The 24,423-nt window shown below is 35.3% G+C and overlaps 1 protein-coding gene across 3 annotated transcripts in view; it reads right to left on the bottom strand.

The window, feature by feature from the left end:
• Positions 1-24,423, bottom strand: part of SPOCK3 (SPARC (osteonectin), cwcv and kazal like domains proteoglycan 3) — a 491,866-nt gene that overhangs the window by 304,887 nt on the left and 162,556 nt on the right. For all 3 annotated transcript variants that reach the window (XM_058720948.1, XM_058720947.1, XM_058720946.1), the window contains exon 3: positions 13,676-13,721. In XM_058720948.1, the coding sequence (XP_058576931.1) occupies positions 13,676-13,721 (46 nt within the window). The remainder of the gene's footprint in view (positions 1-13,675; positions 13,722-24,423) is intronic.

The raw sequence follows: 24,423 nt of genomic DNA, 5'->3' as shown, positions 1-24,423 counted from the left end.
TATATATATCACAGTGTTATGCAAACAGTTAAGATGTTTGGAACCTAAACAACAGCCTATGAGTTTTCTTACATATCCTCTTCCCTGTCTCTTTATTAACTATCTCTTGAGAGCCTTCAGGGTTTAAGTTAAATGTTAATCTGCAAACATTACCTTTGGCCTTGGGTTAATTAACTTATCCAAATTTGAAGGGCTATAAATAGTACAGCCCAGACTCAAACCCAATACTACCTGATTTCCAAGCCCATAAAACTTTCCTAAAATAATGTTGCTTCCTGTTCTGCATTAAAGTTTCGAATTTTAAACATGTTGTTTCCTATCTTGCACTAAAATTTATTTTAACTTCTAAATGTTCTGTATGTAACTGGTTATACAACCATCTCCACTGCAGAATGGCCATAATTAGTTTGTGTTTATAATGATGGTTAAAAGTAGTAAGTAAGGGGCCCCTCGGTGGCTCAGTCACTTGAATATCTGACTCTTGATTTCAGCTCAGGTCATGATTCCATGGCTTGGGGAATCAAGCCCTGCATTAGGTTCTGTGCTGAGGGCGAAGTCTAAGATTCTCTCTCTCCCTCCTACTATGTCTCTCTCCCTCTACCCCTTCCCCTACTGGTGTTTTCTCTTTCTCTCTCTCTCTCTCTAAAAAAAAAATAGTAGGTAATAATTTTATACTGTAGTGGGAAGGCACAGGACTAGGTGATAAATGATGTAAAGTAACTATGAAGTTAACAACAGCAAGCCCCATTCTTCCAATCATATGAAACTGAATCATATGAAACATATAAGAACATTGTAAAATGTACAAACCTAATAAATACTAACTGATATTCAGTCAGCCAGCTATATGCTGATGATAAAGCATTTTAAAATAAATTTGATAAAGTAAGTTGCTAACCAAGTTTTCTCCAAATATTATTCTAAAATGTTACTTTTGCCAAGTTCTCTTGAAAACTAAATTAATCTTTCTAATGAAAAACTGCTACTCTTTTTAAAAAGTAATATGAATAAAAATTATTGGCAGAACTGTTACATGTCAACATTTATATTCAAAGATGTATTCATTAACATGCCATTAACAGGACTTACAGAATACCAGAAAAAATGAAACTTAGGGACTACAAGAAAGCTTTGAAATCATTCTCTGCAAACTTCTCATTTTATTTTTTTTAACTTTTTTTAATGTTTGTTTATTTATTTATTTATTTATTTTGAGAAAGAGAAAGACTGAGTCAGGGAGGGTCAGAGAGGGAGACGCAGAATCTGAAGCAGGCTCCAGGCTCTGAGCTGTCTGCACAGAGCCTAACGAGGGGCTGGAACCCAGGAACCACAAGATCAGGACCTGAGCCGAAGTCGAAGTCGGATACTTAACCGAATGAGCCACCCAGGCACCCCTGCAAACTTTCGTTTTAAAGATCAGAAATTAGAAGCCAAATGCATTGGATTAAATGATTCTGTGCAAAGTTACACTAAGTGGAAGGAATTCAATCCTTCTTTTTAGTGGCAACAGCAACCTCTTTAAGAAGTTTAACTTGAAGTTGCAATGAATAATCATGGAAATAGCTAGATCCCCCCTCTCCCCATGCCGCATAAAAGCTGATTCAAGTCATGATTCAGAGAAGGCTCAGAATTTGGAATCAAATGAAATAGATATGAATTCTGGTTCTTACTCCGAATAGCTGTATGATCATGGGCAAATTATTTTCATTCACTAAACATCAATTTTCCCCCTCAGTGTAATGGGAGCATGGAAAGGAATAAAAATGGGAGCAAAATAAAAGCAATAAAAATGAAAGTTCATATTGAGAGTTGGGTGAGATAAAAGCTAAATGCTCATAGTATGTAGTAAGTCTTCAACAAATGGCAGCTTTTTTTAGACACTTGAAAATTACACTTTAACAAAGTGAGCTAAATTAGTAGGCTGTTTTGTTATTAAACCATTAATAAATGAACAGAAACAACAAAAACATGTTAGAAAACAACAACATTAATATCTAGATCTGAATACTAATTTCAATTGCATTTATGAATATTGATGTAACCTGAGCAAACAAAACCCAAATTACTTCCAGTTTCTTCATGTGTTACAATTAACAACAGTCTTACTCCCCTTGTAAACTTTGAAAGATTTTGTGTGTGAGTGAAGGTCAAATGAAACAATGTACATGAAAATCCTGGGAAAATGCTCTTTAAAGAAGTCAAATTGCTGTCAATAAACTAAATAATAAATGTAAATTATAACTTAAACACAATAAAGTATAACTTCTTCAAAAATAAGTACTGTATCAAATAACCAAACTCATCTGCTTGTATTTGAATGAGACAAAATCATACTCAAATTCCCATTCTTCCACTCATTAGGCTTTTCTCTAGTCATTTAATTAGATATAGCAGACGTAGTAATAAATATCCCAAAGTAACAGATAATGCAATGTATTTGCTACTTGTAGCATTGAGAATAAAAACAAGGAATAGAATAAGGAGTTATGTAACCTTTTTTTTTTTTTTTTTAACTTGAGCTCAGAACAGGTCAAGATCAAATGCATTTGTTGGAGAGTTTGTGAGAAGTAGAAAGTACAGGGAAGGGATCCACTCCTTGAGCTGACAATGCAGTGGGCAAGGTATGAAGTTATGTACACAAAATACTCCCCAGGTGAGTTTGAGGAGTGGCTTGATTATAATATCCCTGATCTACCAACATATCCAAAATTAATATGTGGAAGGAAAAATAACCCATATTTAAGAACTTTTCATATTTAAAACACCTTCTATAAAGTAAAATATTTTCCTTAAGATTAAAAAGATGGGCTCGCATATAATCAGAAATAATCAAGTGGTTCTGAACACGTACACAGAATTTCTAGATAAAATGGGCAAACAGTTGATGGTTTATTTCCTGATGCTTTGAAAGGGTTGCAGTCTGAAATACCTAAAGGGCAAGCAACTTATGCAAATAAGTGGTGTGAATTCTCATTTACTACTAGAGGGAATGCAAAACGGTACAGCCACTTTGGTAGACAGTTTGGCAGTTTGCTACATAAATAAACATACACTCACCATATGTTTCAGCAATCACACTTCTTGGTATTTATCCAATTGAATTGAAAACTTATGTCCACAAAAAAAAAAAAACAAACCTGCACACAGTTGATTATAGCAGCTTTATTCATAATTGCCAAAACTTAGGAGCAACCAAGAAGTCCTTCAGTAGGTGCATGAATACATAACCTATGTGGAATATTATTCAATGCTAAAATGAAATGAGTTATCGAGCCATGAAAATACACGGAGGAAACTTAATGCATACTGGGAGTGAACAAAGTCAGTCTGGAAAGGCTACACATGGCATGACTCCAACTATATGACATCCTGGAAAAGGCACAACTATGGAGACAGTAAAATAATCAGTGATTGCCAGTGGTTAGGGGAAGGGAGGGATGAATCGGCAGAGCACAGAGGATTTTAGAGCAGTAAATACACTCTATGATACCATAATGACAGATTCGTGTCTTTCTACATTTGTCTAAACCTACAGAATGTATAACACAATGACAATGACATCAACTAGGGGCATTAGGTGATTACCATGTGTCTGTGCAGGTTCCTCATTCTGGTGGAGGATGTTGACAATGGGGAAGACTGTGTATGTGTCTGGGCAAAGGGGGTATGTGGGCATCTCTGCTCAATTTTGCTATAAATTTAAAATGGCCTATTGGGATGAGCACTGGATGTTGTATGGAAACCAATTTGACAGTAAATTTCATATATTAAAAAATAAATAAATAAAGAAAGAAAGAAAGAAAGAAAGAAAGAAAGAAAAAATAAATAAATAAATAAAAAATAAAATAAAATGGCCTGAAAAATAAAGTCTATTTTTAAAAAGCCTTAGTAGGGGCGCCTGGGTGGCTTGGTCGGTTAAGCGTCCGACTTCGGCTCAGGTCATGATCCCATGGTCCGTGAGTTCGAGCCCCGCGTCGGGCTCTGTGCTGACAGCTCAGAGCCTGGAGCCTGTTTCGGATTCTGTGTCTCCCTCTCTCTCTGCCCCTCCCCTGTTCATGCTCTGTCTCTCTCTGTCTCAAAAATAAATAAACGTTAAAAAAAAAATTAAAAAAAAAGCCTTAGTAATATCTTTATTATTTAAAGTTAAAAAAATAATAATAAAGCAAAGGAGACTTTCTGATATTACTATTTCATGAAGTCTGTTTTTTAATTGTATAAAATTGAGTTTTATATTAACAATTGGAAAAGCTGGAAAAACAAAACATGAATTATTGATTCCACCACTGGTATTCTTTTTTAGCACACACATGTGCCACCTACAAGCCTAATACATCTCATGTTAATGACAAAACTGTAAGGTATGTTACTTAATTTGGTAAAGCAACAGTTTGTTTCACTCAAAGTCTTAAAAATTACAAATTCCTTCAAATGTGTCAAGGAAGATAAATTTTTCATAAAAACTCCCAAAGTAACTATTGTTCAGGAGTATTAAGTCCAATAATTTATATGGCCATTCTGATTATTGAAATACTACATAGAATGAACAAATTCCTATGTTAGGACAAAACGTGTTTTCAAATACATAAAAGCAGTAAAAGTTTACTTATTTCATTCAGAAGAAATAGGAGAGAGAGAAGGAAAAACACTTACTGAACATTTCACATATTACTGAATGCATAGGTTTTGCAAAATTTTTTATTCAGTTTCACAACTATGTGAATCAGGAATTTACTCATATTATATTGTTTCACAACTATGTGAATTAGGAACTTACTCATATTAAGAGAAAACAACTCTATAATGGTGAAATTACTTGCATAAGGTAATATAGCCTGTATTGCCATAATAGTGATTCAAACTCATGTCTAGATAACCCAGTCAAATGCCCACTCAACTCTCCTGCCGATCAACCATTTACTTCAGCTATGTCATGCAATTAATGCACAAAGGAGGAAAGCCTGGTAGAATTATCAAGAAATATGCTTAAGAGGAGAGAAAAAAAATATCTAGGACTAAATAGCAAAATTGCCAATCTATGAAAAAACGTATTTATGAAATGTTAGAACTGAAAGAAACTGTGGCTAATGTGTCTATATGATGAGCAACAGAGTATTCTCATAAAAAATTTTTCACTAATTTTAAAATTAATTGATTAATTAACCAATTTAAAGTCTTCTAAAAAGAGTACCATACTGGCTACTTACAGATATTCAAATAATTTTCATGTAGAAGGCTGAATTTACTCACTCTTGATCAAGAATACAGGGCCAAGAATTGGACACAAGAAAACAGATTTTAGTTTAAGAAGCAATTTTCAAATAATAAGTGTTTGGTGAAGATGGAACGGCATATCTAAGTGGAAAGTCAAGGCTGGACATAGGAGACAGTTAAGAGGGCAAAAGTCCCTTAACGTATGAGTGGCTGGACAAAACCGCCTCTAAGTTTCAATGCCAATGCTTTAATGCACTACAAACACATACACTTCTTTTCCACATTTCACATAAGGAAGTGGGGTGAGAACTGTGGCCAGGATACTTCAGTGAAAAGTAACTTCCAAGAAGGAACTCCTCAGAAGCTTTTGTACATCTTTGAAAGACTTTCTTGTCTCACAGATATGCTGTAAGTTATTCCCAGGCGATAGAAATACACCCCAACGTAGGGGCGCCTGGGTGGTTCAGTCGGTTAAGCGACCGACTTCGGCTCAGGTCATGATCCCACGGTCCGTGAGTTCGAGCCCCGCGTCGGGCTCTGTGCTGACAGCTCAGAGCCTGGAGCCTGTTTCGGATTCTGTGTCTCCCTCTCTCTCTCTCTGCCCCTCCCCCGTTCATGCTCTGTCTCTCTCTGTCTCAAAAATAAATAAACGTTAAAAAAAAATTAAAAAAAAAAAAGAAATACACCCCAATGCAACAACACTTGTACTTATTAGATAACAATTATATAAGTGAGTTTAAAAATCTATATTCCTACACTCTGAAAATTAGAATAAAATTTATAAACGCATCCTTTCCTTGGTAGGAGCAATTCTAAATGTGATCCAATGTGTACCTGATGGTTGACCTTTTAGCTACCTACGTTCCCCTGTGTCATTCCTACCATGTCTTTGCATGAAAACGATGTATCTCTGAGTTGAGAAACAGACCAAAAATGTGCATACAGATGAGCTAAATCTAAAGCCATATTGCATACTGAAAGAGAAAATAGACTTCTAATCCACTAATAAAATTTTAATCCCGGCCACAACACTTAGTTTTGTTAACTTCATCAACCCCTCTCAACTTCAGTTTCTTTTGCAAATTAAAGAGTATATCCACTTTTTAAGATTAGTACAATGATTGCCTCATATATAATATCTGACACATAGGAAGTACTTGTTCAGTGGTAATGATGATTTTTATTTTGGGGGGGTTTCCTTGATTCCCAAAACCCATTCCTAAACCCTTTTAGCACTTGTTTCTGGTACCCTATCTGAAAAGGTGAATAGGTTATTTAAAATTCCCTGACATTTGTGGTTGCCTTCAAAATAAAGCTATCTGGACAAAAATATCTCTTTGCAAGGCAGCTATCCTCACCACTATACCACCAACACCAGAAGTATCTCTTTGTACTGCAAACAGAATCACTGAGAAGAATTATTTTGATAAGTAATTATTTATACCCTGTGATTCCCCACTGTATCTGCACAAAATAAAAATTGCAGATTTTAAAAGACAAACACATTCACACTCATTCGGATAGATTTTATTTAAAACACACACACACAGAGGCAGACACAAAGTGTGCAGGATCAGTCCCAGATCATGCTTTTTACATGAATGTTTAGTAATTTTCATGTGCAGGCAGGACTAAACATTACCTCTCTAGTCAGTGGAAGATTCTTGTTAAAAATATGACTTCCTGGGGCGCCTGGGTGGCTCAGTCGGTTAAGTGTCCGACTTCAGCTCACGTCATGATCTCACAGTCCATGAGTTCTAGCCTCTTGCCAGGCTCTGTGCTGACAGCTCAGAGCCTGGAGCCTGCTTTGGATTCTGTTTCTCCTTCTCTCTCTGCCCCTCCCCTGCTCATGCTCTGTCTCTCTCTGTCTCAAAAAGAATAATAATAAAAACATTAAAAATTTTTTTAAAAAAAATATGACTTCCTGAGTGCCTGAGTGCCTCAGTTGGTTAAGTATCCCACTCTTGTTTTCGGCTCAGGTCATGATCTCACGGTTCATGGGCTAGAGCTCCATGTCGGGCTCTGCGTTGAGAGCAGAGCCTGCTTGGGATTCTCTCTCTCTCCCTCTCTCTCCCTCCCCCACTCACGTTTTCTCTCTCTATCTCTCTCCCAAAATAAATAAACTTTAAAAAATATGACTTCCATATGTATCTACTGTTTTTTTTCAATATTCACAATACTTATTACTCTGTTAGGTTAACAAGGTCTGAGATAAGAATCTTATTTCTTAAAGTCTTTGAAGTATATTTAATCAATCTCTTGCTCTATAAATTTGAGTCATAATTTAGTAACACATAAGGTCATTAAAAGGAAAGAAATATAATTTGCCTTCTTAAACATGTATGTAGGCGTCTGTGATATGAACCAAATGAAGTATTATTAATCTTCATTTTATCTTGTAAATTAAAAATATAATCCTTTACACAATGCTTATTATCCAATGAATAAAGTAACACTAACACAACACAGCAATGTAAGATTCTGATTCCTATATTTTATGAAATATTCCTGTATTTATTTTCCTAGATTGTTGGGCAAAACAAGTTAAATAACATTCTTGTATTTAAACATTAAAATTTGATAGGAAAAGAAAGTACATTTCTCACTTAGAATCACTACGTAGCTCTTATGTACTAAACCCAACATAGAGCAAATGAACATGAACTATTAGTTTCTAAGTTGAATATTATTTTTCTGCAGGTTTTCTAGAGGGCTCCTATAAGCCAAAGTTTCAACAAGGATAATATAAATAATGTATGATGTAAAATGACATGGTTATTAGCACTTGAATACCTGACAAGTAATTTGTCCAAAATGATGAAAAATACTGAATCAATTCTTGGGAGTTGATCAAATAACGATTCAGATCAATTAATGGTTCGGAATTTACATTTTAAATGATTGAAAGCATTTTTAGAAAATATTATGATCATATAATTATCTTTGCATATTGTCCCCACTGAATCTCAATTCTGAGAACACCAATTCTTCCACTAGAAAAATGCCAAAAGCCCCAAGTGCTCAAACAAAGCAGCATTATGGTACTACCATGCCTCTATTGTGAAGCATGGATCAGACCTACCTATTGTTTCAGACTACTATCAATAAATACCATCTAAGACAATGAAAACTAAAGATCCTCATATAAACAAGTGAAAATTAAAGTCATCTGGGAGAGAGGCAATACCTACATTGTGCAATCCACATATACTATGCCTTAAAAAGTATGCTCAAGTATTTTAAAGAGGGAAAGATAAGTCGGTGGTGCATTTTCCAAACACTAGTCTTTCTCAGTTTCAAAAATAATTATAGCCATAATACAATGAATAGCTCTGTTCATCGAAGGGAATAAAAGTTCCGGAGGAAATCTCAACAGCTTTTCCTTTGTAGCCAGAGACTGATTGCAAAGGGACATGTCAGGATGTGACTGTTTGTATATGTGAGATGTTTTGCAAAGGATGGGGAGATTTATGGGGAGCAGATGAAACTCTAATAACTGATCCTGATAACAGAGAAACAATGAATAAGTATATGGCTGAGCATCCCACTGTCCTTTGAAAGAGCTGAGTCTTTGTTTTAACTTTCCACCAATCCTTGCAAGAATGGCTTATATAGATACCAGGTTAGCTGTTCACGCGTCTGTCTCTCCTGCCTAGACTCAGCAGTTTAAGTTTAGCAGTGGTCTCCTACCACACAACTTCTGGAGGAACTTGTGTTGATTTACATGCCACTAATGAGCCAGTAGAATTCAGGCTGCCCTTTGCACAGAGTTCCAGATTTAGGAAGAAAGCCCCTGACGAGGGTCTGTGAAGTGGCTAAAGTATGCTGATCTGTCAGTAGTCACACTCCTCACCCTTCTTTCCATAATCCAGAAATCTGCCTGAGCAGGGGAAACACATCAACAATGTGAAACTGATTTGTCTTGAAATCTCTCAATCTATTTAATTCAGCATCTTTATTATTAGTCTACTGATTGTAATTCGCTGCCATAGTGGATACCAAGTGGAACAACTCCAAGCCGGATTAGATAGTAAAATTAGGGAAATATACGCAAAGCACATTTTGCTTCCAACTATTTTATCTCCAGGCAACTGGATATCATATACTGGAGAAAATAATTTTTTTAATAAAAGGTGATCCTTGTACATATAGCACTTTAGTACAAGTAGATTCTCTAAGCAACTGACAGGAATTCCTATAAAAAAATTCAGTGACTTATCTATTATAAATAAAAATTAATCCATGACCAGAAACAATTTTACGTTAATGGCATGAAAGGAAAAAAAATGGCTTTTTACAACTCTAGCCTATCTATTCAAAGAATTTACTGAATTGTTTAAAATGTTTATCTAGGTTCATCTATGCATTTCTCCTTTAAGTTTGTCACAATAAACATTAAATCTTCATGTCATATTCAAGAAGATACAAATCCTCATTAAAACTTCTTTCAATTCTATTCTGTCAACTCACGATTAGCCACACTAATGAATAGAAGTAATGGCATAGGGGAGCCTGGGTGGCTCGGTCAGTTAAGCATCCAACTTTGGCTCAGGCCAACCTCATCATTCATGGGTTTGAGCCTTGTGTCAGGCTCTACACTGACAGTTCAGAGCCTGGAGCCTGCCTTGGATTTTGTGTCTCCCTCCCTCTCTCTCTGCCCCTCCACTGCTTGTGCTCAGTCTCTCTCTCAAAAATAAATAAATAATCTTAAAAAAAAATAATAATGGCACAGAAAATTCCATGTGGAGAAATACAAAGAAATTTATATTTGGCACCAGTATGCTTTACTTTATGGTAAAGCAGATTTTTCCATCACCAAAATAGTTTTACTTAAACTCAGTTGAAACTATTACATTTTCCCCCAACTCTTACTGTTTTAGTGGTAAAATGAAATCAATGTAAAAAACATTCTGACTTATGAAAGGAAACACACAAGATAAAAAATGTGTCAGGGCACCTGGGTGGCTCAGTCAGTTAAGCATCCAACTCCTGATTTTGCCTCAGGTCACGATCTCATGGTTCCTGAGTTTGAGCCCCACCTCAGGGTTCCACACTGACAGTGTGGAATCTGCTTGGGTTTCTCTCTCTTGCTCTCTCTGCCCCTCCCCGCCAACAAAGCAAATAAGTAAACTTTAAAAAAAAGAAAATTTGTCACAGTGAAACCACAAGATAAATAAGCTATATATGAACAGCCATCTGAGTTTTACCTAGAAGAAAGCTTGTAGCTGCAAATATGTGTGTATCTATGCATATGCAAATATATGTATGCTTATTTATGTATGCATGTGCATATTTATGCATATATGTAGAAACGGTTCGGTGATGAGAAATGCCATTTCTGTCATGAAATATTAATATTTTCATGAGTAGTACTTTAATTTCTGCATATTTTCTGGACCAGTCTATTGAAAAGTAAGTAAAATATAATTTAAAAGATACTGTAAAAATGGTATAATATCAGCATATAAAATATAATGCTAAGATAACTTTTTTCTTCATTCTTTTCAAGAAATAGGTAGATACCCCCAAAAAGGAAACTGCAGAAAATCAACTTATATTGGTGTGATATCGATGTCCATACACCATGAGAGATATATTTAAAAACTACTCATAAAAAGTCATAAATTATTTTATGTTCAAAAATTCAATCATATTTTGAAACTAGTACTTAACAGAAGATCTCTTCCTCATAAAAAAACAAGAAGCATTGGAAATCAGCATATCTCAAGCTCTTCTATCCAAATGATGTGAACTATCTACCTTAGAGCTAAATGAGAATAGGATAATTTTTGTCACTCCTCAGTATGGTCTACAGATAGGTTAGTTAATAGGACTAAAAGCCAAAACAAATAGAAAACAAATACATGTATCTCAATCTAACTTTTTTCCATTTTTCTTTTTTTTTTCTTTTGATGCAAAACATCAACTATGCATGTTCATTCAGCCAAAACCCAGGGTCTGATAATCTACAAAATATTGTTTCAAAATCTGGTATTCAAAATAGTATGTCATTATTTCATTTTAATGCTATCGTATGAGTGACAGTGTCACATAGTAATTAGGACATGGGTCTCAGGGGTCAGATTGCCTGAATCCAAATCCTGACTCTGCCACTTTGCAGGAATATCATCTTGAGTAGGAGCTCAATAAGTACTTCACCTTCCTCATCTACTGGATAAGGTTGTTGCAAAGATTAAATGAACTAATATACTGAATACTTCGAATAGTGACTGGATATAGGACACTCTATAAATATTAGCTATTATCATGTCATGAGCTTCCCTCTGCCCAATAAATATGATATTTTTGACAAATTAGTAGGCTAAAAACCTCTTTGAAAATGAAACAATCAATTTTACCAGGGTTTGGCAGCTGCCTACAGCAATCTTTCCTTCTTCTCCTTTTTTTTTTTTTTTTCTTAATGGGCGATAAACTGTAGTTCAACAAATTATCAAACACACACATGCATCTTTATTGTAATTGGATGCACCAAGTATGGCAAATTTAAGTGTTAACATCCATTTCATAGAAAATTCTGATCTTTCAAGGATTATGAGTCCATCATAAAAATTCATTTCCCAAGAAAGCTTGCAGATATAACTCAGTCTGCATGTCATTACGCTTTTTAATTGCCAGTCTTTGAGTACAGTTGGCTTGACTTATATTATTAGCCAAATCCAAAAACAAATTTGTTGAATATAAAATGTAGACTCTACAAATAAACACTCTGGATAATAATAATAGTAAAATTACATGAAGTATAGAGGAGAAACAAACTAATATTAAAGGGAGGATAGGATATGAATGAGTGTTTCACACTGCAGATTACCATCAATGTTGATGACAGTCCCCAGCTAGGTCCACCCAGGTTGGTTCCCACTCAGAAATCATTCATTACACATATTAAATGACATAGCCAAGTATCCCAAGCTTCCCCTACTAACACATTACAGCTCATTCCTAAAAATGATTTCTATTTTGGGGCGCCTGGGTGGCTCAGTTGGTTAAGCATCCGACTTCGGCTCAGGTCATGATCTCACAGTCCATGAGTTTGAGCCCTGCATCGGGCTCTATGCCGACAGCTCAGAGCCTGGAGCCTACCTAGAGTCTGTGTCTCCCTCTCCTCTCTCTCTCCTCCTCCCCTGCTCACACTCTTTCTTTCTCTCTCTCTCTCTCTCTTCCTCAAGAATAAGTAAAAGTTAAAAAGAAATTTTAAAAAATGATTTCTATTTTTAAATGGTACTCCTTCAGGAAGTAATATATTTCATAAGGTTACTTCAGTCAATGTAAAGCAGAAATGTCTTTTTTTCCAGACTTTAAAAGGAAGAGTCTCTGGTTCTAGTATTACAGAATTTAGCAAACAAATCTAATTACTTATATAGCTTATGATTGCATTGAGCTTGGTGTTTCTATTCTCATGTGCATCTTCCTATCTCATGTATATTTCCTGCTTTTCCTTCTCCAGTACATAAAGAGAAGCACAAACTGTGAGTGGATGTGGGAGAACCTTAGTTTTATATATAGCTTTTCCTTTTGGGTCTTACTAAGACCCCAGCTGAGTCTAATTATCAGTCTTCTCTGTTTTATGTTTTTTTAATTATTTTTTAACATTTATTCGTTTTTTGAGAGACAGAGAGAGCATGAGTAGGGGAGGGGGAGAAAGAGAGGGAGACACAGAATCTGAAGCAGGCTCCAGGCTCTGAGCTGACAGCACAGAGCCCAACGCAGGGCTCGAACTCACAGACCACGAGGTCATAACCTGAGCCAAAGTCCAACGTTTAACCAACTGAGCCACCCAGGTGTCTCAAGTCTGCTCTGTTTTTTTTTTTTTTAATTTTTTTTTTCAACGTTTCTTATTTATTTTTGGGACAGAGAGAGACAGACAGAGCATGAACGGGGGAGGGGCAGAGAGAGGGAGACACAGAATCGAAAACAGGCTCCAGGCTCCCAGCCATCAGCCCAGAGCCCGACGCGGGGCTCGAACTCACGGACCGCGAGATCGTGACCTGGCTGAAGTCGGACGCTTAACCGACTGCGCCACCCAGGCGCCCCTAGTCTGCTCTGTTTTAAATGGAAGTTTTTACTAACTGAAACAGAGACTATAAAGTCATCCGTTTTGAAATCTTGCACAAATAAATCTATATCCTAGTGAATGTGCTTGAATATACTTGAAAACTGGATTAAGTGACTAGTATCAACTAATAAAAATGGGCACGATAAAGTTCAGAAGCCTAAATCAGTAATCTAAGATATGTATCTAAACATAAAAGACATCCTGACATAATCATGTTACCTAATTCGCTTATTACTGCTCTGTAATGAAATTAATTTTTGTATGAATTGTCCCATTATCTAAGCTCTCTTATTTAGTATTTTAAGAATCTAACCAATAATAAATATCATGTTTAAAGTACACTGATTATAAATATGTAATGATTTTTATTTAAAAAAAATAGATTCTTACCCTGATCGAAGGCCTTTCCTGGACTCCAAGTGTGGAAATAATCATCCTAAGGAAGAAGATAATGTGAATTGAGTGTATACGAGTAAGTAAATTATAAATATAGAATAAAATATGAAATACAGAAGCTGAATACAAACCTCTACTTCCTGCAATGGCAAGCAGCAAATTATAAAAAAATAAATAAATAAATAAAAAATAAAAAGAGGAACAAGAGAGAAACAATAGTTATCAAAAGGGAACACACTGTTTGCATGTTATAGAAATGTTTTTCAATAAATGTGTTCATTTTCAGTGCAAGTCAATGTTTAGTATAATAATTTAATTATTCTTCATTGCCACTTCACCTAAATATTATAATGCAATACTTTCAGTTGCAATTCAATGTGCAATAGGACATGCAGATAATTACCCTAAGCTAATAAGCTATGAAGGTATCTTACCAGTTTCCAGTTATACAGCTTCATTTTTCCACTAGTACGATAGTAAATGAAACCATCAATAGAGCAGCAATAATACCAAGTGAGTCTGCGCTAGCCCATATAGTATAAGTAGATTTTATGCAAATCAGTCACATGATAATTGAATATCTAGGGAGTTCATCAAAATGCAATTGGAAGCTTGAAAGAAAAATGCATACCTAATTAAATCTTGCCTAAAGTTGAAATCTTTAATATGGAAAAGAATCATTACAATATACATACTGTACATTTAGTAAATATGACTATGACTATACAACAGCAATGCGGGGCAATGTATACTGAAAAGATTTTTTAAAAAGCAAAGCACATTGACTAACTCTATTGTATTTACTGTTTTACCACCCTTAGAGCCATGTAGATGTCCCTCATACATATCACATTTTATGGTAGATAAAACATATTTAACTGTGCAAATTAATAAGCTGTATCATCATTTATGGTAGATAAAACACACTTTAACTCTTCAAATTAATAAGCTATTGTCACTGTTGTAAGAAAGAGCAGAAAATCATGGTGAGGCTCCTTGATTGAACATTTCCTAACTCCACACTCTTAAACCCACTAAAGTGAATGCATTGGAAATCTACAGAACCCAGGGAATCCAAAAAGGTCAAGTAGAGATTCTTTGAATCTTCATTCTAACCTCTTTGCTAATAACCCCGATGTTCAAAGAGGAAAATGTTGCACACTTTAATTACAGAAATAAATACACTTCCCTATTTTACTTAGTCAAAAATTTTAGGGGTGCCTAGCTGGCTCAGTTGGCAAAGCACGTGACTCCTGATCTCAGGGTTGTGAGTTTGAGCCCCCACATCAGGCGTAGAGTTTTCTTCAAATTACAATATTAAAAAATATTAAACTGTTGCAAAAGTTTTTCCTTATTGTGACTAATCACTCACTCATCACCACCTTTCCACCTTACCAATTTCAAATGAAAGCAAACTTCAGAAATTATTCCTATCAATCTTATATTCAGATTGAGGTAGGGTTATGTGAAGACAGTGGTATATTATGGCTGTCGCCACTAGTAGGTACTGCAATAAGTTATCTAGGATCAGGTGAAGGGAAGACCACACAACTGGATAACTAAAAACTTATTGATTACTTAGTCTCTTCTTAAAATACCTTTGTAAAAGCATTACAGAATAATAGAATTCTTGGACATTAAACTTTCAAACTAACTTCCTCCACTCAAGACTCAAAACTTTGGCTGAGAATCATAATGCACTCATTTAATAACTTTTGTTTTTTAAATTACATCTCGGTGTTTGGGGATGATGACTATTAGTCATTCCACACACGGGGAGGAGTTGGAATTTCTCCTGAATCATAACAAAACAAAACATACAATGAAAACTAGACAATGAGAATAAGTGGTGGATTTGGAGACAGGAAAACTTAAATTTAAGTCTGACTTTAGCACTTAGCTGCATCATTTTAGAAAACGATGTAAAACTCAGATTCCTGCGACTAAAGTTGGGGGGAAAATACCTACCTATATGGCAAAGGTGCTGTGGGGATTAGTTATAAAAAATATAAATATCTGTACAATATGTAACATAAAAGAGGCGGTAAAGCATACTTGCTTATCGAAAGTGCCAGGTTCATTTCTGTTGGTATGTTTGGGCAACATCACCATTGGCCAGCCTCTCGTTACTGCTAACGAAGTCCTTTAATTTTTCTGGTTTCTTAGAAAGGACCATGAATTCCTCAAAACATTTTTGAAAGTGATGTCCAAACGGCATGCCTTCCCAAATATCAAATGTAAGATGCAGTGAACTTTTCTAAAGCCTACCATTTATGATTGTAGTTAATGCAAGAAGGCAAGTTTTCTACTATCACCTCAGACTCATCTAAAGTGGTACAGCTATCAGCGACATCCCCCAAGAAGATGTGGGTAACTTTTCATTGCAGCAGTGACTCCACTCATAAAATATCAAAGAGAAGTAGAACGAGGAACAGATGTGAGACTAACATCATTAGCACTGAAGCTCAACAATGTGAAAGCAATATGTTGACGCCACACAGTGCTTGAAATCATCAACATCTATACGGATTAGCAGCGATTAATTGGAGAATATATATATATTATATAATATATATATTATATAATATATATATATATTATATAATATATATGTCCATGGCAAAACCTCAGCCATATTTAATTAGCTCCCTCAGAATACAGTCATCACACCTGTCAGAATGGCTAAAATCAAAACTATTAAAAACAAGTGTTGACAAGGATGTAAAGAAAAGGGAACCCTCATGAACCATTGGTAGGAATGCAGACTGGTGTAGCCACTGTGGAAACATTAAAAGATAGAACTACCTTACAATCCAGTAATTGCAATCCTGGGTATTTTCCAAATAATACAAAAAGCACTAATTTGAAATGATATATGCACCCCTAATTTATTGCAGTACTATTTACAATTGCCCAATTACGGAAACAGTCCAAGTGTCCAATGATAAATGAATGGATAAAGAAGATGTGGCATATATACACAGTGAAATATCAGGCAGTCATAAAAAAGAATGAAATATTGCCATTTGCAGCAACACGGATGGAGGTAGAGAGTATAATATGAAACAAAATAACTCAGTAAGAGAAAGGCAAAGACCATATGATTTCATGCATATGTGGAATTTAAGAAACAAAACAAATGAGCAAAGAAAAAAAAAAGAGAGAGAAACCAAGAAAATGACCCTTAACTATACAGAACAAACTGATGGTTACCAGAAAAGAGGTGGGTGGGGGGATGGGTGAAATAGGTGAAGGCTATTAAGAATACATTTACCATGATGAGCACTGAGTAATGTATAGAACTGTTGAATCAGTATATTGTACACCTGAAACTAATATAACACTGCATGTTATTTATACTGGAGTTAAAATTAAAAACTTGATAAAAAAGTAACAGGCTTTATCTTATTTGAAGTACACCATCTTCCAAGATAGCTTTACAAATAAGAAATTTACATCTTGGAAAAAAAAAAAAGATTAACACGGTCATGTTGGGTTAATTTGGGGCCATAGCTATCTAAAGATTTATAATCATAATGTGAAACATGAACCTAGTTCTTTTGGTTAAGTCAAGGGCAATGTCAATGTCTGGCCATTGTGGGGATCTGAAACAGCATAGAAAAGCAAAGTAGTTTGCCTATTAGCTATTTTTAGATATTTTTCTTTGTGTTCTCACATCGCTAGGCTTTTTTTTCCCCCGAAAATGGTTTCACCTCATTAAATCTTAGGAATTTAGCCAGAATGAGAGATAAAAGTATTTTCACATAAGTGTTCATTCAGGCACAATCTCTTTTGTCTCAAAAAGCTTTGTGTAAAAATTGGTTGTTCTCAAGCTTCAATTTAGATCACAAATAAGCCAACCTGGGATTTCAAAAACAACTATAAGAAATACCCCCAATTGGAGAAGTTCAGGTTCAGATGATACATGCACATCAGGAATTATGAAGAGTGTTTCTTCTGGTCCCTTGTTCTCTTCAAGGGAGGAAAGATTGGGCCAAAAGTCCCACACTGAAAGATTCTATTTATTCCCAAGGAGCAAGCAAACCAGCAAAATGTCTACATTTAGAGGAAACATAAAAGATAGGAAGATCCCTAATTTTTAAACTTTCAACAACAATTTTGTTTTTTGATTCAAATCTCCAGAATCAAAGCAAAGGTAAGTATAATAAGCAACTCCTCCACTTATTGGCAGAAACTTGGTTAGCCTTTCTATACGTATGCAGGAGTAAAACACTATTGGTTAGCTTGTCTATACAAACGCAGAAGCAAAACACTATTGGTTAGCCTTTCTATATGTACGCAGAAGTAAAAACACCATGATTACAATTGTGTGAACCTAACTTGAGGAGTGGGAAGGTAAATTTCCTAGGATTTCTGTATTTCATGATTATGTTCTCCAAACCCTGTCAGACAAAACTTCAAAATGTCTCTACTAACATTAACACTTATTGTTTACTGTGCTTCAAAAGCTAAGCTGAAACCGTGAGGCACGGCCACTTCTATAAGCTAAAAAATAGCATTGGAAATCTGTTTTTTTTTTAATATGTTATCTATTCCGACAAACTCATTTACATATATCACCGTATTATGGGAAGAGTGGCTTGTATAATAGTTAAGCCAGGAAATTCCGCAAAAAGGGAAATTTCCCTGTGTAGAAAAACTTAACACATGACTTGATCACGAGATAGAGTGAGTAAGCTTTGTCTAGATATAAACGAATTATCTATTTGAGACAAACTATCTGCTTCAGGCCCCCAAATGTCACATTTATTATCAAAGTACCACTCATTTTTCCAAGTGATGTCCTAGGACCCTGAAAGAATTCATTTGTAACACTTTGGTGAGCCCTTTATTTTCTAGAAAGCACTTTTGCTCCCTGACTTAGCACAGATTAAACACATAAATAAAATGAATTGTGCAAAAGGGCAATGCCATTGAGGGAATTCCTCAATTGTCTCTGAAAATCTCTGCAAATTGAAGTTAAATGCCTTCAGAATATATATGGCCACTTTTACTTTGATAAACAAAACTTGTAATTAACTAACTAACACCAGGGAAAAGCATAAAATATACTTAGTCTTAATAAATAAAATAAGGACTTTTAAATACTGGGAACCTTCTTTATAACTATAAGAACATTAATACACACAAAGAAATTGAGAAAAACAGTGGCTTGGAGTCCTATTCTCTCACCCTATACCAGGAACCCTTATAAGCACTTTACTCTCAGCATCTGTAAGAGGTAAGGGTTTCTAATATCACTCTTATTTTATAGATGAGGAGAATGAAGCAGGGAAAAAACTAAGTATCTGGTAAAGCTTACATGGAAGGTTAGAAATAGAGGTGGGATTTGAACCCCAGAAGTGCGGCCCAGGGCCTGCATGCTTAAACATTTGACCATACCACAAGTCAGCAACTGCGGCCCATGGGCCAGACCCCACCTGTTTTATAACTAAAGTGTTATTGGAGCACAGCCACACCCATCCTTTTACATACCTTCTATGTAGGCTTGGGTGTTTACAAGGGCAGAGTGGAGTAGTTATGACCGAGACCAAAACGCCAAAAAGTCTGAAATCCTGCCAAGCTGGTCTTATACTGAGAAAGTCCCCTGTACTACTATCCTATATTGTTCTTCCCCCCATAAAAGAACACTTATTTAAAAATTAGAAAACAATAATGGAATACCACTCTATTTCCACATAGGGAAACAAAATTTTTTGAAGGAAAAACGTGTTTAAGGTGTTTAATGTTCTGTATCTTTGTGATTGAATCCTCAAATCATAAAGCTTGTAAATTTTCCAAGTATTTCATTTCCCCCTTCTGACCATAAGTCTATCATCTAGCTTTGGATATAATCTACGAATGGGTGTTTCAAATATCAGCACAAGAAATCAAGATACATAATTTTGAACTAACTAAGAATGACGATTCTCAAAATCTTTATGACGCAAAAAAAAGTGTTTTAGGAACAGGTTGCAAATGTGTCCTCTGTATGACCTCATGATCCTCAATTTGAAGTGAAAAACAAGGAATAAATTAAGATAAAATGCCTGTAGGTATTATAAGAGCTTTTCTAATCCTAGGACACTTCTCACATTAGTAAATCAAAGCTATAGTTACTGTTTGCTTATTGGAACAAAACTGTAAGGTATTAATAGAAAACACTAAGTAGCAAATAAGCAATGAAATATTAATATTTTCCTATTTATTTCACATCTCTTTAGTATTTATAACAGTATTTCCTGTGTTTTCATAATTTGTCATTAAAAAAACTAGGTAACTGAATATTGAGTACTGTTCAAATATAAGAATGGTTCATCATATCAAATATAAATAAAAATGAATTTATATGATATGAAAATGTTAAAAACATACTATCAGTCTGATATAAATCTTTACATATACAGTCAGTGAAATAGAATACAATTCAAAATATAAGCTAAATGCTGTGTAAAATGAAAAAATGTTAATCATCATAAATGAAAGCAAAATATTTATTATTTTTAGGATGTGCTATCATTTTTTTTTTAGTTTTTTTAACATTTATTTATTTTTGAGACAGAGAGAGACAAAGCATGAACGGGGGAGGGGCAGAGAGAGAGGGAGACACAGAATCGGAAGCAGCCTCCAGGCTCCCAGCCGTCAGCCGTCAGCCGTCAGCCGTCAGCCGTCAGCTGTCAGCCGTCAGCCGTCAGCCCAAAGCCCGACGCGGGGCTCGAACTCACATACCGCAAGATAGTGACCTGAGCTGAAGTCGGACGCTTAACCGACTGAGCCACCCAAGCGCCCCTAAGATGTGCTATCTTAAAAAACAAAACTGTGTTAGTTATTTAATTATTGAGTCAAGAACGTATTTTTGTGATTTTTTTCTCTGTAACATCAAAAAATAAACTCTTCAGATTAAGGAGTAGGGAGAATATATTTGTAAGTTAACTCCAGTTTTTTTCAGCTGGGTCTTTTATCATGGCTAATACCTGTGACTATCTTTTTCAACATACCTATTTTTTTTTCAATATATGAAATTTATTGTCAAATTGGTTTCCATACAACACCCAGTGCTCATCCCAAAAGGTGCCCTCCTCAATACCCATCACCCACCCTCCCCTCCCTCCCACCCCCCATCAACCCTTAGTTTGTTCTCAGTTTTTAACAGTCTCTTATGCTTTGGCTCTCAACATACCTATCTTTAAACACAAACTGGAAGCTGTTTTGTTCACACTGCATTTTCATTTTTGTTTTGCAGGAAATTTTTTATTTGTTTTCATTACTTTTATCATTTGATGTCATCATGTATACATGGAGATTCTAATGCATAGTTGCTATTATCTACAGTAAGAGTGTTTATGTTCATAGTTCACTGGTTTGCAAAATCTTTGACCCAAAGTACAATTTATTCTTGCCCTCCAAGCTTTGCTTTGTGGCTATTCTCTTCTCCTTCGTTTTCAGAATTACAGAGATAAGAAAACTTCCTTTAAAAATGATCCTTTGCTCAATTAAAAAATGTAGTCATGTATGTATCTTGGAGTCTGTCCCAATATTTAAGTTTTAGATTCCAGGTGTCTGAAAACACTCACGGAACAATAATGCTATCAAAAACATCAACACGGTAGTTTTTAAAAATAGCCCAGGATACTGGGGAGTTACAATTAGTAGTAAAAGATTATACATACGGAAGATAGTGGTTACAAAAAGTTGCCAGGAATCCATTTGATTCTCTGTGCATGGGTCATAGATGAGATACCTCCTTCTCTCTTTAAGAAGGATGGATGAGTTGTCCACAGCTGCATACTAAATTATGCCACAATTTAGTGGCTGTTTGTTCTGACAGTTTCCAAAGGTCAAGACTCTGGGCATGCTGAGCTGAGTGCCTCTGCCTGAAAGTCTGTCACAATGCTGAAATCAGGGTACTAGCCAGGGTTGCATTCTCTTCTGCAGGCTTGACCAAGGGAAGATCATCTGATCTTTCATACAGTTTTTTGCCAAGTTTTCTTTCCTTCCTAACTTTTGCACTGAGAGGTTCAGTTCCTCACTGGCTCGGTTCCTGTTCTTGCACACGGGCCTCTCTGCAGGGCAGCTCTCAACGTGGCTTTCCTTAGAGTGAGGACTCTTGTCAGAGACTGAGAGAAGATGTCTAATATAGAATGCAGCCTTTTTAAAGCTAATTTCAGAATGGTAATCCTACCACTGTTGTACTATTTCTTGGAAGTGAGTTATTAGGTCCAGAAAATGCAAGCACAAAAGCATGAATACCACATATGGGGATCATCAGGGGCCATCTTAGAGGTTCAATACCAAGATGGGGTGCTGGAAACTCCTTTCCTCATTTGACACTTCATTACTCTATTGTCAAGATTTTTAAGAAAAGGAATTTCAAATCCCACTCATTTCTTTAATTTCAGGATTCAAAAAGCCTACTGTGTATACCTGTACTACATATATAGCAGTGTTTCAAAAACTATCTGTGGTAAAGAACCAGTTTCATTCTTCCAAATCTGCAGAACAAAGGGCAGGGGGAAAATTAGCTACAAACAGAGAGGGAGGGAGGCCAACCATAAGAGAGTCTTAAATACAGAGAACAAACTGAGGGTGGATGGGGGCATTGGGGAGAGGGGGAAATGGGTTGATGGGCATTGAGGAGGGAACTTATTGGGATGAGCACTGGGTGTCATATGTAAGCAATGAACCACAGGAATCTACCCTCAAAACCAAGAGCACATTTTATACACTGAATGTTAGCCGATTTGACAATAAATTATATTTAAAAAATTTTAAAGGACAAAAAGGGAAAAAAGACAATAAATTGGATTGTTTGAAAAATGAAATAAAAATATACACATAAAACATAAACCCAAATTCATTACTATGAGAGTTAATCAATATATATTTTTTTCTCAAACTGCTTTGGCATTTCTTTCAATCTTTACTCCCTGTTTCTGTACCGATTCCACACAGGTCGCAGACGAGCATTCAAGTGCAGACCATACCTTGAGCAACACTAATCGATGTGATATAGGGGATGCAATTAGACACAAGCCTCCCAAACTTCATGCATCTGTGTTTGCAGTTTTTTCTGATGAAATTGTATGAATCCAATGAATAATCAAATGTCTTATTTCCAAAAGTTTGAAAAATTTTAGCTCATTAGGCAGTTGTAAAAATTACATTAAAATAATATTTTCCTTATGATAATAAAAATAAAATCAATAACAATAATTTGTTCCTAATCGGTATGTGATTTAGTACACACATCAGTTCATTCTCACTTCCCCTAGACTATACTTATCAAAATTCAAGAACTGTCAACAAATTTAACCGTGGGAAAATGTGTTTGTGCATTAAAGCATACACCAAGATAAATCAGAGTAAAATTTTATGACATAGGTAATATTATGAAGAGTTGTGTGCTTTATAGCTCTAATTAAAATAAACTACACACAATAGAAAACATTAAATAACTCTTAAACGACACATGATAGAAACCAATACAAAAATTACAATCAGCATGCATGCTAATAAACTCTTTTACAATAAGTAATCTACAGAATAAACACATTTTTAAACCAGTGCAAATTGCTTTTCTGAGGTGTCCACTAATTAATTAATTAATTAATTAAACTTGTGCTTCATTGTGAGGCTTTTTTTTTTCGTTAGACAATATAATAGCCAAAATATATAATTAGGAAGTCAGAAAAGAGTAACTTTATTTTTTTTTTAATTAAATTTATTTATTTATTTATTTTTTAATATATGAAATTTACTGTCAAATTGGTTTCCATACAACACCCAGTGCTCATCCCAAAAGGTGCCCTCCTCAATACCCATCACCCACCCTGCCCTCCCTCCCACCCCCCATCAACCCTCAGTTTGTTCTCAGTTTTTAACAGTCTCTTATGCTTTGGCTCTCTCCCACTCTAACCTCTTTTTTTTTTTTTTTTCCCTTCCCCTCCCCCATGGGTTTCTGTTACGTTTCTCAGGATCCACATAAGAGTGAAACCATATGGTATCTGTCTTTCTCTGTATGGCTTATTTCACTTAGCATCACACTCTCCAGTTCCATCCACGTTGCTACAAAAGGCCATATTTCATTTTTTCTCATTGCCACGTAGTATTCCATTGTGTATATAAACCACAATTTCTTTATCCATTCATCAGTTGATGGACATTTAGGCTCTAGAAAAGAGTAACTTTAGATACCAGCAGCCAAACATTATAAACATTTTAAATTTATAGTTTTTTTAAACAACTTATATCGCTATTTCACACCCTTTTAGAACTAAACCAGTGAAGATCTATTTACCATGCTATATCAAGTCAACACAAGAGACTGAAGAAAATCTGACACTTACATGTAAAAGTGTGCATGGAATTGAGTTGATATTCGGAAAAGGGCATTAAAATACCTCCCTTGAAATCAAAAGAAAAACCAAAAAGTTCTATGGTTGAAATTCACCCACTTCATTTTATATTAAGCAAGGCACTAAATAATATATGCACTTTAAATAATAAAATATGATATTCCTCTGTAATTTATTTTATGATTTGACAGAAATCAATTTTGAAAGGAGAATCATTCCCAAGAAGTATGCATGCAAATATGTACACAAACATACACTTTTCACAATTCCTTGGATATGCAAATAAATCTACATCGCCTACTATTTCTCACTACAGTTTTCTTATCCTTAAAAAAGAAAAACATAAAAACATCGCTCAAGTGCAGAAATGAAACTCATAAGGAATTG

Source organism: Neofelis nebulosa, chromosome 3, assembly GCF_028018385.1.
Source record: "Neofelis nebulosa isolate mNeoNeb1 chromosome 3, mNeoNeb1.pri, whole genome shotgun sequence".
NCBI classification, from domain to species: Eukaryota; Metazoa; Chordata; class Mammalia; order Carnivora; family Felidae; genus Neofelis; species Neofelis nebulosa.
Note: the sequence above shows the minus strand (reverse complement) of the source record. Positions and strands in the feature narration are given on the sequence as shown.